Genomic DNA, 14328 nt, shown 5'->3' on the forward strand with positions numbered 1-14328 from the left:
TGCATATAGACATAATTCCAGATTTACCTCAAAATAATAAGATGGCTATATGCTCCAAAATTCTTTTAAATTTTTCAACAAATCAGAAATTTGACAATTGGAAATTTTATGATATCATTTGCAATAACTAACAAGTAAAATAGGCAAAACTCAATAAGAAGTAAAAATAGTTGACTTCCTGTGGAAAATATTAAGATTTGTCTTGGATTAACATGGTTCTCAGTTTATGTCACAAGATCTATTTAATCAGATTAAGAGAGTTTAAGATTAAGTGAATGTCTTCAGATTTGGTATTCTTGCCTAACAGAATATTGGGATCTGCCTAAAATTAATGGGTACATCTAGAGATGCCCAAACATGTATGCTTACATGTATCTAAGCCTTGATATAACAGAAATAGATACATACCCTCAGAATCATTTTCACTATGGTAAGTAAAGTACTGTGCTATGTCCCAAAATAAATTTTTTAAACTCTACACAGCAGGTTTTAACATAACAATGTTAATAAAAGGATACTGCTAGCTAACTATAAAAGATGTATTTTCAAAGATTTCAAATAACATGTAGGATAATTAACTACCTGTGCCCTAAGTAATTTGACTAAGCAAACAGTAATGGCAAGCAGTTACCACAATAATCAATCACTTCATCTTCTTCTATAGCCAACTTTTTAAAGATCTCAGCCAGCTAGTAATGGATTCCTTGAACTGGTGCCTACTTGTTAGTTTCCCATTCCCTACTTTTTATTTCTGTTCTTCTAATCATTCTAATACTAAAAACTCAAAGTAATACATATTGAAGTCTTAAGATTTTATTGTTAATAAGACCAGTGACAGACTACAAAATAAAATCCAAGTATATCATTGGAAACACATCCAAATGGTTTCAGTGGGAAATTAAATGGTTAAACTAAACTGTTTTCCAATACACACAAAGGCGGGAATGGAAGGAGCACTGAAAAAAGAGAGGAGAAGAGGCCAACAAGAATAAACAACTTTACCTCTTTAAAACTCTATTTTTAAAAAATTCTAAAGGATTCTAAGAATGGAAAATAGTTTTTCCTATTCTTGTACCAAATGAAAGCTGTGACAAAGAAAAGCTGTCACACAAAGTTCAAATGCTAGAATAACTGAAATAGGAAGTTGGATGCGGATTTGAGCTGTCCTGGTGGCATTTTTGGCATTTCCTTCTTCTAGAAAAAGAATTTGATAAAAGAAATAACCTCTTCATGTGAAAACATAAAAAAGAAGTTGAAGTAGGTAACTAAATGATCAAGACAGAAGTTTGGAGGTGAATCTAGTATTCTTAGCACTTCCATTGGTCATTTTGGGTTCAATTACAGCATCTGGAATCAGTGGCATTTTACAAAATATTCTTAGTTTTATTTTTCATTTTTTAAACATTCATATCTTTGATTCTAAATAAAATCAATTTGCTGTTGTTGGCTATGCAAGTTTTGAAATACTTCAGGCATTTTAAAATATTCATAGGAAGATGAGTATTTGGATGTCATTGTATAGATAAGCATACTAGATATCTGCCCTTTCCTTAATATCAAAAATTACTGTCTAGTAGGTCACACAAAACATCATATAACTGCTTTTGAAATTATTTTAGCACAAGTTTTTGCTAAAGACTATACTGACATGACTAAAAAATCACTTTCCAAAACATTAAATGCAGTACCAATTCAAATTTCTCTCAAGCATTCTTCTGACTCTCCAATCAAAAAGGTTTTAGAAAACGTTCACCCGAATCCATTTGAAAGTCCCACTGACACTACTTTGATAATATATCTGGAATTTGACCACTTCTCACCACCTCCACTGCTACCACCTTGGTCTGAGTCACCATCATCTGATACCCAGATTGTTGCAATGGCCTCACTACTTCTATGCTTGCCTTTCCCTGCGCCTTGCCCCCTTATTTCAGTCAGTTCTCAACATACCAGCCAATAAAATCCTTGTAAAACGCAAGTCAGATAATGGCATTCCTCTTCTCTTGCGAGGACTAGTGTAAAAACTGGAGTCTTTAAAAGAATCCACTAGGTTCCACATGATCTGATCCTCCTAACCTCTTACATCGTTTGCCCCTTCTGTGCTTTACTCGAGCTTCTTGTAAAACCACTAAGATGCCAGGGAGGTTCCTGCCTCGGGGACTTTACCCTGACTGTTCTCTGTCTGGATCTTCCTCTATTTTCCAAATGGCAATTCCTTCATCTGCTCAAATATACCTCCTATTTAAAAATGCATCCCAACACATTGCACTCCCCTACCCAGTATTCCCAATCCCACCCACCCTGCTCTTTTTATCTTTTTCATCTATTTTCTACCTTCCAAAATACTATATAATTTATAACTTACATATTGTATCTTTTGTTTTATTTCTGTCTTCCCCTTATAAACTGTGAGCTTCATAAGGATGGGGACATTTGTTTTTTCATCAATGTATCTCAAACATTTAAAACAGTGCCTGAAACACACTAAGCATTAGATAAACATTGGCAAAATATTAAACAAAATAATAGTGTCAAATGTCCCTATATTAAAGGACAGCATTTTCATTGTATTATACCCACCTTAATTTACAGTAAAGCATGTCTAAAGGGTTATAAAACAAAAAGCATCAGCCTGAGCAAGACCCTGTCTCTACAAAAAAATAGAAAAATTAGCGGGGCATGGTGGCACACCTGTAGACACAGCTACTTGGGAGGCTGTGGCAGGAGGATCGCTGGATTGAGGAGTTTGAGGTTACAGTGAGCTACGAGGACACCACTGTACTCTAGCCCCAGCAATAGAGCCCAAAACAAAAAGAAACAACACTCTACTGAGACTTGCACTGAGATGGGGTAACTAAAAGTTTTAATAAGCTAAGCTACAAATGCGGCTTCAAGTGCTTGCAGAGAAAAACACCCTGAAATGAGCAATCTGGGCAAATATGGTAACGGTCAAAAATCAACCAATCACTATATTAACTGCCTAAATAAGAATAATTCTAAGATCATCTCAACAGATGCAGAAAAGCACTTGTCAAAGTATAACATCGGGCCGGGCGCGGTGGCTCACGCCTGTAATCCTAGCACTCTGGGAGGCCGAGGTGGGCGGATCGTTTGAGCTCAGGAGTTCGAGACCAGCCTGAGCAAGAGCGAGACCCCACCTCTACTAAAAATATAAAGAAATTATATGGACAGCTAAAAATATATATAGAAAAAAAATTAGCCGGGCATGGTGGCGCATGCCTGTAGTCCCAGCTACTCGGGAGGCTGAGACAGGAGGATCGCTTGAGCTCAGGAGTTTGAGGTTGCTGTGAGCTAGGCTGACGCCACGGCACTCACTCTAGCCTGGGCAACAGAGTGAGACTCTGTCTCAAAAAAAAAAAAAAAAAAAAGTATAACATCTATTCCTCTTAAAAAATATCAGCACACCAGGAAGAGAAGGAAACTTTCTCAAAAAATAAAGAACATCTGTGATAAACCTACAGCAACCATCATAGTCAATGGTGAAAAACCAAATGCTTCCTCCCTAAGATCACAAACAAAGCAAGGATGTTCACTCTCACATTTCTAGTCTACATTGCATTGGAGGTTCTAGCCAGTGCAATAAAGTAAGAAAAAGAAACTAATTAAAGGAATCCAGATTAGAAAGTAAGAAGTAAAACTATCCTTATTCCCAGGAGACAGGGCATTTATGTAGAAAATCTTACAAATATATAAAAATTATACTAGAAAAAACCAGGCATGATGAGTCACACCTGTAATCCCAGCATTTTGGGATGCCAAGGCAGGAGGATCACTTGAAGCCAGGAGTTCGAGCTAGCCTGGGCAACACAAGGAGACCCCATTTCTACACAAAACAAAACTATTAGGCATGGCGGCATGTGTCTGTAGTCCTAACTACTCAGGAGATTGAGGCAGGAGGATCACTTAAGCCCAGGAGTTCAGGTTATAGTGAGCTATGATCATGCCATTGCACCCCAGCCTGGATGATGATTGAGACCTGTCTCTAAAGAATATAATAAAAATTTTTAAATATTTATACTAAAGCAAACAATTTTACCAAATTCCCAGGATAGAATATCAATACAATAAAATCAATCATATTTATATATACTGGCAATGAAAAATTAGAAATTAACATTTTTAAATACCATTTACCATAACATCAAAAAGAATGAAATATTATACCTAGGTATAAATATGATCCCCCAAACCGTGCAAAATCTATACACTGGAAACTATAAAACACTCTTCAGAGAAGTTAAAGAACCTTAATAAATGGGCATATTAGAATTCTAATCAAAACTCCAGCAGGCTACTTATGGAAATAGACAAGCTAATTCTAAAATTTATATGACTGGGCGCAGTAGCTCATGCTTATAATCCCAGCACTTTGGGAGGCCAAGCCAGGAGGATGACTTGAGGCCAACAGTTCATGACCAGCTTGGACAACACAGTGAGACCATATCTCTGCAAATAATTTAAAAATTGGCCAGACATGGTGGTGTGTGCTTGTAGTTCCAACTACTTGAGATGCTGAGGTAGGAGAATCACTTGAACCCAGGAGTTCAAGGTAACAGTGAGCTATGACTGAGTCACTTCACTCCAGCTTGGGTGACACAATGAGACTCTGTCAATCAATCAATCAATAAAAATATCAAGACAATTTGAAAAGAAAGAAGAAAGTTGAAGAACTATGTATGTGAGAAAATCAGCTAGTTCCAGACAGGTGTTACATTACTATATGTCATTTTAATGAAGAGGTAGCCATCACTTTTTCCCATGTTTTCTCCTAACACAACATTAAAATATTGTATATTTCCCCTTTGACAATTGGTCCCTCCTTCCTCCTCCCCTGAGATAATCACAGTGAGTTTGGTAATCTTCTTTACAAATCTTTTTTGTACACCTATGAAAACTAGAGTATTGTCTATGTTGTAATAGTATGAAGGAATATATGGGAATGAGAAAGTTTAAACTCAGGACAACTGTCACCTAGGGGTAGGGCAGAGATGTGGTCAGCAGGAGGATGTGGGACAACATAAGAACAAGGATTCCATCAGAAAGGGTTCAGTCTAGGCAGCTTCAAATCTTTTGGTGATGTTTTATTTCCTAACTGGGGTGGTTGGAAACAGGTATGCATCATATTATTTTGTAATTTTTTAAGAAAACACAAGTTAAATTGAACATATCATTAGCAACTGGATTTTTTTACTCTACAATGCAGAGATCTATTGCTACACACTGAATTCTGTCGACCCAAAAATTCAAATGTTGAAGCCCTAGCTCCTTGGGAGGTAATCAGGGTTAGATGAGGTCGCCACGGCACTCTAGCCCGGGCAACAGAGTAAGATTCTGTCTCAAAAAAAAAAAAAAAAAAAAAAGATTAAAAGGAAACCTTGAATATATCTGGGTAGAGGTTTTAAGATTTTTTTTTAACTATATTAATTTATTTTCTATGACTTCAAAATATAATAGAGTCATCTAGGTGTGGTGGTTCACGTGTATAATCCCAGCACTTTGGGAGGCCGAGGCAGGAGGATTGCTCGAGGCCAGGAGTTCAAGACCAGTCTGAGCAACATAGAGAGACTGCATCTCTACAAAAAATTTAAAAATGAGCTGGGTGTGGTGCATGCACCTGTAGTCCCAGCTACTGGGGAGGCTGAGGAAAGAGGATCTCTTGAGCCCAGGAGTTTCAGGCTGTAGTGAGCTATGATTGCACCATTGCACTCCAGCCTGGGCAACAGAGCAAGACCCTGTCTTTAAAAAAAAAAAAAAAAAAAAATATATATATATATATATATATATGTATACACACACACACACACATATATATAAAGTTTTTAATATATATATAAAGTTTTTATATATATAATTTTATACATATATGAATAGAGTCAAACAAAATGATTCTTATAGTGTTGTCATCACAATTTTGAACAAAAAATGTTAAAGTAACCTTCACAGTCAGAGTAAGAGCACAGAGTATGAGATGATATTAAAGCCTATGTCTTAATACTGTCAGGCATGCTAACAGTAAAGTAGCTATGTTTTGCAAACATAGAAATATTTACAAAACAATTTAAGGGTAAAATATGTTGAGGATTTGCTTCAAAATACTGTAGGAAAAAATCAAGATGCATGAGATAGATGAAAAGCAAATCATTAGTTATTGGAGCTGAATGACAAGTTCATATGGGCTATTTACAATGTTCTATGTACTTTTATTCTAAGAACTTCTCAAAATTAAAAATTACTTTAAACTCTGGACTCCAATGTGTACATTTATAGTTTCATAATAAAATGACCCCAATTGAACACTTAGCAACAGCAAAAACATCTCTGTAATCAACTACAAAACCAAAAATTAACTCTGATCCCCTTTCTGCTTTAATCCATGATATTCTATTCTGTCTGGAGCTTTATCAAGGGTACAGAATGTTCCAAGATCACAGAACAAAGTGTGTCTTCCCCTGAAAGGCATGCTACTGCTGGACTGTAACCAATAGAATCAGCCTTCTGTGGATAAAAAAACAGCCTTCAAACACTGCATGCACTAAAGACCAAAGGCCCAAGGAAAGTCAGGAAGAACAAAGTGGTTACCAGGGAGGAATTCTGCCAGCTGAGAGCTTGCCCTTCTGCCCTTCACACAAGAGTCTGTTTGCAACTGAAACTGGGTTCTTGATTCCTATAAAATAAAATTGGCAGAAAAAGAAGTCAGAAATATCTTCAAGTTTCCCATTCGGTTTTGTGGTTGTTTCCATAAAACAACTTTAATATATGTTGGAAATTCTTCTTTTTTAAGGTATCAAATAATACTAACTATAATCGTGAATAAGAGTCAAATCAAAAAATGTATGAATACCTAGTAAATGCAAGACAAGAACAAATAAAAAAAATGTATATTCTCATGTTTTACCATGTGCTACAGCAGCAAAGACTGAATTTGAAACACTGCACATTTAAATTAGGTTTCTTTTTAATAAATTTCAAAATAGAGTAGAAAAAAGGAACTGAAAATACGGTACTCTGCTACTCTCAAAACTAAACACATGCTCCAGACATTTATTGACCACAAAACCATGAATTTCCTTTGAAGAATAAACAGGATTATAAACCACTTCAAATTGACCTTGGAGAGAATAATTAATGGGGAAAGATAAGCCAAAAATTTTAAATGCCACCTAAAAGAGAGACAAAATAGAGAAAAAGTCCTTCAAATTGACTAAGGAGGGAGAAGAAGCCAAGTATATACAAGATTATAACCTAAAATGTGGTTCAGACCATTTCCAGGAGGCTAAGTAGTATGTAAAAATTAGATGGCAGTGCTTCTCTGGGAGGAATGACAGGACAGTGTTAGTGTGATTGTCAGGATGACAATGGCAATGGCAAATATGATGATGATGATGGTTGTAGCAGACAATGAAAGTAATTAGTACCTACTATGTACCAGGCCCAGGGCCAAAGTCTTAAATGTATCAGATGATTTAATTGATCCCTCAACTCTTATCACATGGTGCCACTTATGAATTCTATATGATTAATGAGGAAATTTTACATAGAGGGTTAAGTTGCCTGTCCAAGATCACAGAGCTGAGATTTTAACACAGAGGCAGCTAATGCCAGAGACAATGTCCTTAACCACTAATCAATGGCTGTCTCTCAGGACACTATTAATACAAAAAAAAAAAAAAAATTCAGCAGTAGGAAACAGAGACTATAAAAACTTAAATTAAGGCCACCAGAGTGACTCAGAGCAAAACTAATTGTAGAAATCTAGCTAATTTGCCAAAAACCTCTGCCACAAGAAGTATGAAATATCAAATAAAAGAAAAGCCCAGATCAGATCCATATACTAGTTCTTTTCTTTTTTTTTTTTTTTTTTTTTTTTGTTGAGACAGAGTCTCACTTTGTTGCCCAGGCTAGAGTGAGTGCCGTGGCGTCAGCTTAGCTCACAGCAACCTCAGACTCCTGGGCTTAAGCGATCCTACTGCCTCAGCCTCCCAAGTAGCTGGGACTACAGGCATGCACCACAATGCCCGGCTAATTTTTTCTATATAGATTTTTAGTTGTCCATATAATGTCTTTCTGTTTTTAGTAGAGACGGGGTCTCGCTCAGGCTGGTCTCGAACTCCTGACCTTGAGCAATCCACCCGCCTCGGCCTCCCAGAGTGCTAGGATTACAGGCGTGAGCCACCGCGCCCGGCCCATATACTAGTTCTTAACACATGATGTATTTCTGAATATGATGATTCAATATTATAAATAATTTCCAAATAACTTCTAAATTCAAATATATAAATTCTCCATCAAAACTTGGAAAGGATTTGTATGATGTATGAGGAGCTGACTCTTAAGAAAAGAAAAATTTGAAAAAGAAAAATGAAGAGGTATTCACCCTGCAAGATACCGTTTCTTATTCAAAGATATTCTAGTTAAAAGAGTGTGGTTTGAATAAAAAACTGGCACAGGTATCAATGGAAAGGAATAAAGCTAAAGTTCAGAAACAGACACATGTGAATTTGGGTATTTAATATATAATACACACAGTATTTCAAATCAATGGGAAAAGGATAAACTATATACAAGAGGTAGGAAAAAACAAAGTGAAATGCACAGGAGTCAAACTATTTTATAACTGTCCCCGTTATCAGTTCATTGCTTCTCAGCTACAAATTCACCCTTTGTTGCCTGATCCGTAAAAATGGATATGGGCCCTTTAAACGTGTTTCCTTTACCAGACAGCACAATGGTAAGCTCTGTCAGTGGAGGGCACTGAAAAACACTGTAGCTTGCTCACCAGGCTTCATGATTTGGCCCAGGCGGTATTCTCCACTGCTGAGTGCCCACAGGGAGTAGCTTTCCCCAGCATTTGGCCACCACGTTTTCTCCAGCTCCTGATTTGGGCCACTGCGGCATAGCTGAGAGCCCCAGAAAAAATGAGACTGTACCCTGGTCAAGGTCACTAATCCCCACACCCACTCCTCAGACCCATAGGCACACATACATAGCACGTGTTCCATGGGGGTGGCTGTGCAGTACAGAAAAGCCAAATCTTTATCCTGCTCAGTGGAGGTTCAATTCCCACAGACTGTTTTTCTTTTTTCCTGGATTCAGGGTACATTCCAACCCATGGACTCTTGACTTCTGTGTGCCACCTACCAGCCTGAGTTCATCTTTGCCCCACAGGACTGGTCCTGCTCACAGTGGCTGTGGACCAGCTCTGGCCTGGGTAACCCAGCAACTTTTCTGCCATACAGTGGGCTGCAACATACCTTTTGCAACGAAGTCTGAACCCAACTGCAAGTCTATCCTTCCTTGGGTATTCTCCTTCTGCCCTAGGATACATCTTGTTTTCTCTTCTCTTTAATAGTTACTCTCCTATTACTGCTTAATAACTCTTTATATTAAGCTTTTGTTTCAACTATTATGTGGTTTCTGCCTCCTAGTTTGACTCAGACTGATAGAACAAACTTGGACAAATTACTAAATCTCTTCCTGTGTCTTGTTTCCTCATCTGTAAAATGGTGATAAAAGCATACATCTCAAGTGTATTGTGAGAACTAAATGATTTAATATATGTAAACCACTACAGAACAATGCCTAGTATGTTATATTCAGTCAATAAATGGCAGTTATTATTATTATTAGTCAATAAATTATGTAGGGAGAAATGTTTAGTCATTTCAGAAAAAACAATGTATTCAAGAGGTAAATGAAAATAAATAACAAACATTAGAAGAAAACATAGGCAACTATGTTTATAAATTATGAGAGAAAAACATACAACGCCACAAAAGGGAAAGTAATAAGTTTAACAAATAAAAACTTTAAATCCCAGTATGATAAAGAATATTATAAACAGAATTAAAAGGCAAGCCATAAAAGAGGTATGAATAGGCAGTTCACAGAGAAATGCTAATGACCTTTAAACACATGAATTTTTTTTTAAAATACCAATAAAACTTCATAATAAAAGAAATGAAAGTTAAAACTAATTGAAATACGCTTTCTTACATATCACAAAAATCAGAAAAAATATAAAAGACCAGAAAAATGAAAAATCAAATTGACCTAATTGACATCTATACAGCACTGTACCCCAAAACTGCAGAATACATACACTTTTGAAGTCCACATGGATTGTAACTGAAACAGAATATAAGCTGGGTCTCACACCATAAAGCAAGTCTCAAAAAGTTTGAAGGGACTGGAATCACACATAGTATGTTCTCTGATCACAGCAGAATTAAACTAGAAATCAATGATGAAAGCTAACTTAAAATGTCTTTAGGCAAATAAATTTGACTCCTATGAAATAGACAAATTCCCTGAAAAACACATATGAATAAAAGAAAATATAGATAATCTTATAAATGTTAAAGATTGAATCCTATTTTTTAAAACTTCCCACAAAGAAAACTCCATTAATTTGGAATAATTGATGAATTCTTCTAAACAATTAACATGAAATCATTCCAATCATACACAAACTCTTTCAAAGAACAGAGAAAAAAACAATCCCCAACTCATTTTATGAAGCCAGTCATAACAGGGTACAGATGCAAACCATTACACATGCAGTCACTTAATTTACCAACACAATTCTGTGAGGAAAGGACCACCTTTTCAATAATGGGCAATGAACCATTTGGATACTCATATGAGAAAAAAAAATAAATGTTGACCCCCATTCTCATATACACAAAAAGTAGTATGAGCTTGATAAGAAAGCTAAAGGTGAAGGGTAAAAACAATAAAATTACTAAAAGAAGACAATGGAGACTACCTTCGTAACTTTGGATAGGCAAAAACTTCTTAAAACACAAAATGAATTAACCATAAAAGAAAAGGCTGATAACTTAAATATCACTAAAATTAAAAACTTAAGCAACAGCAACACAAAATGGCAGCCACCATGGGCTTGGACAATTTGTGAAAACCAAATATACAGCCTTAAAATAGAATATGGACCTAAATCCCAGAAGCACCCCCTTTTGTAAGATTTGTAACAAAAATTAATATGAATGGAGTTAATAGTTCTAATAGAGTAGTGGATCTAAGAGGCATATTAGTGCTAGCAAAATGGCAGAATTCATATAGCATCAAAGTTGTCCTGCAAGAGCCTTGGCGCCTAATGATGTCTAAAGAAAATATGAAACTTCCTCAGCCACCTGAAGGACAGTGTTATAGCAATTAATCAAAAAGAAAAACCACAGGCCCTTCCCCTTACCCTCATTCAATTTAAGGAGTCTTCATTTTCCACAGTAGTAAAATTTTCTAGATACAACTTACAGACCTCAAAGTAACGGAAAGGAAACTCCCATTCAAAGGGAATTTATCTTAAGATACTGTAAATGATACTTAAATAAATAAATAAATATTTAAAACTTCTATTCATCAAAAGACAACATTAATATTTTATATTAACATTAACATTTATATTTTAATTTGGAAAAAACCTCTAAGACATCCTATCTAAAGAAAAAAGTTTCATAATAAATACATTTATTTTTTAAGAAACAACTATATACACAAAATAAAACTATGTCTCTATTACACAAAAATAAAGATAAAGGCACTGGATTTTCGCTAGTTAAACCACAGGAGGAGAAGATGACAAGAAGGAAAGATTTAGAGGATCAAAGGTAAATTTTATTTATTTCATCTGAAATTTCTTACAATGAAAATATATTTTAATTAGTTTAAATAAATTATAAAATATAATATTCTAAGTCAAGTTTTAAATGTCTGTAATTTCTTGAAGGGATGAAGGAGAATGATCAAATTCTAACCCAAAACTAAGAGACAGGCTGCTTTGTTGTTTTCCTTAAAACTATTCATAGCTAAGAGTTCATGTTTTAAATTTAGTAAAAGAAGAAAAATATTTGTTTTCAACACCAAGCAAGAATGGTGTAAAAGACTGGACTAAGTCTTTAGAAGGCATGAAATGGTAATATGCACAGTTTTTCAAAGAATAGAGATAGTATGTCATAATGCCCACATACCACTCAATGCTCCAACTGCTCCAAAATTTAAGGATTTTCCATCCATTATGCTGGCATCACACTCAATTTCACCTAAGAGATTTAGATTAGATCCCATTCCAGCATTTGTAAAAGGAGAATCCTAAAAGACAAAAACAAAAATTAAAATACCATTAGTTTTAAAGAATTAATGCCAATCCTTCATAAACTCTTCCAAAAGCTAGGTAAAAGAACACTTCCCAACTTATTGTATGATGCCAGTACTACCTTGATACCAAAACACAACAATGACATCATGAGAAAAGCAAACTACAGATCAATATATCTTGTAAATATTGACAAAAAAATCATCAAAGAAATACCAGCAAATGAAATTCAGCAAAATAGTAAAAGGATTATACATTACAAACAAGAGGAAAGCAAGGCTGGTTTACTGTCTAAAAATCAATCAACGTAATACCCTATATTAATAAAATAAAGGATAAAAAACAAGATCTTATCAATAAACACAAAAAACAGCATCTGACAAAATCTAACACCCTTTCATAAGAAAAACATTCAATAAACTAGATATATTAATAGAAAAAAATTTCCTTAACATTAATGATAAAGGGGATCTATGAAAAGTCCCGATCTAGCATCGTAATGAATAATGAAAGACTGGATGCTTTCCCCTAAAATCAGGAACAAAACAGAGATATCCATTCTCATTAATTCTATTCAACAATATACTGTACAACTAACCAGACAATTAAGGGGAAAAAACGAAATAAAGAAAGAGCATCTAGATTGTAAAGGAAGAAGTAAAATTCTATTTCAAGATAACATGATCTTATATATAGAAAATACTGAGGACTCCACTAAAAAACTATCAGAACTAATAAATAAGTTTGACAAGGTTGCAGGATACAAGATCAATATGCAAAAATCAGTAGGATTTCTATAGATTAGCAAGGAATGATCTGAATATAAAATTAAGAAAATAATCCCATTTACAGTAACATTATGCTCACTTTGGCAGCACATATACTAAAATTGGAGCAATACAAAGAAGATCAGCATGGCCCCTGCGCAAGAATGACAAGCAAATTCATCAAGCATGCCATATTTTTGAACTCAAGCAAATCAGCAAGAGAAAAACAAACAAACCCATTAAAAAGAGAAAAAGAAAAAGTCTAAATAAATGTGAAGATATAAAGAATTTTTCTTTCATTTTCTAGACGCTTTAAAAGATAATTATTTAAAGTAAAAAATAACAGTGTATTGTGGGGTTTATGACAAATACAGGTACAAACTGTAAGGCAAAGGTAAAACAAAGATTAGGAGGGATAAATGGGAGTGTATTGTTATAAGACTCTTACATTATACAGGAAGGCCTATAATATGATTTGCAGTAGACTGTGATGATCCAAAGATAGGTTTTGCAAACAGTATGGCAACTAAAAAATATAATGAAGAAGTGTAGAACAGTGGACATAAAAAGGAATCATTTATTAAATCCTCAAAAATAGAAAAAGAAATGAGAACCAAGTAGAGATGAAAACAATAGAAAGCAAATAGTAAGATGACAGCTTTAAACATAACCATATGAATGATTATATTAAATTCAAATTGTCTAAACACTTCTAGTAGAAGGCAGTATCAAGTCATAAAACTTGACTATAAGAAACCCTCCTTAAATATAAAAGCCCAGAGAGATAAAAGTAAAAGCATATTAGAATATATCACAAAAGAGATGTGAAAGCGTCCCTTTTGTCATTGCTAATACTGGTAATGTGTGGCTCCTCTTTTGTAGTCCTAATCCATCTGGCTTGATGTTTATAAATTTTATTGATCTTTTCAAAGAACTAACTATTGGTTTTGCTGGCTTTCTGTTTTCTATTTCATTGATTTCTACTGTTTATGAATTTTTTTCTTTTTGCTTACTTTGGATATAATATGATTCTCTTTTTCTAGTTTCTTAGAGTGTTAGATTAAACCACTGGTTTGAGATCTTCCTTCTTTTCTAATAATCAATGAATACTATAAATTTCTTCAAAACAAAGAATATTATCCCTTTTGAATATACATGTAAAAATCCTCAACAAAATATTAACAAATTTAATCCAATAATATATAAAAAGGACAATACATTACAACCAAATAAGGTACATACCAGGAATGCAAGACTGGTCCAACATTTGAAAATCAATCAATTAACTTTCCCCTCTGACCAAGAATTCCCTTCCCCAACATCTTCAAGAGCCCTCCCCCGTTTCATTTATGTCTCTGCTCAAATGACATCAGAGAGGCCTCCCCTCATTGACTTATCTAGAATAGCATTTCCCCAGCCATTCCCAATCAT

At 34.8% G+C, this 14328-nt stretch overlaps 1 protein-coding gene, 1 non-coding gene and 1 pseudogene across 3 annotated transcripts in view; 2 read left to right on the plus strand and 1 right to left on the minus strand.

Moving 5' to 3' along the window:
* The window catches only part of TASP1 (taspase 1), a 172613-nt gene that overhangs the window by 126442 nt on the left and 31843 nt on the right, over positions 1 to 14328 (minus strand). The window contains exons 5-6 of one of the 2 annotated variants that reach the window (XM_069495683.1): positions 12006 to 12126; positions 6601 to 6685 (exon numbers count right to left, since the gene is read on the minus strand). The exons of the other annotated variant lie outside the window; for it this stretch is intronic. Coding sequence (XP_069351784.1) covers positions 6601 to 6685; positions 12006 to 12126 — 206 coding nt within the window. The remainder of the gene's footprint in view (positions 1 to 6600; positions 6686 to 12005; positions 12127 to 14328) is intronic. 2 annotated transcript variants of the gene reach the window in all.
* LOC138401114 (ubiquitin-conjugating enzyme E2 variant 1 pseudogene) lies at positions 10776 to 11197 on the plus strand (annotated as a pseudogene).
* LOC138401275 (U6 spliceosomal RNA) lies at positions 12990 to 13096 on the plus strand. The gene has a single exon (XR_011236439.1). It is a non-coding gene; the product is annotated as a U6 spliceosomal RNA (small nuclear RNA).

This window comes from Eulemur rufifrons, chromosome 20 (genome assembly GCF_041146395.1).
Source record: "Eulemur rufifrons isolate Redbay chromosome 20, OSU_ERuf_1, whole genome shotgun sequence".
Classification (NCBI taxonomy): Eukaryota; Metazoa; Chordata; class Mammalia; order Primates; family Lemuridae; genus Eulemur; species Eulemur rufifrons.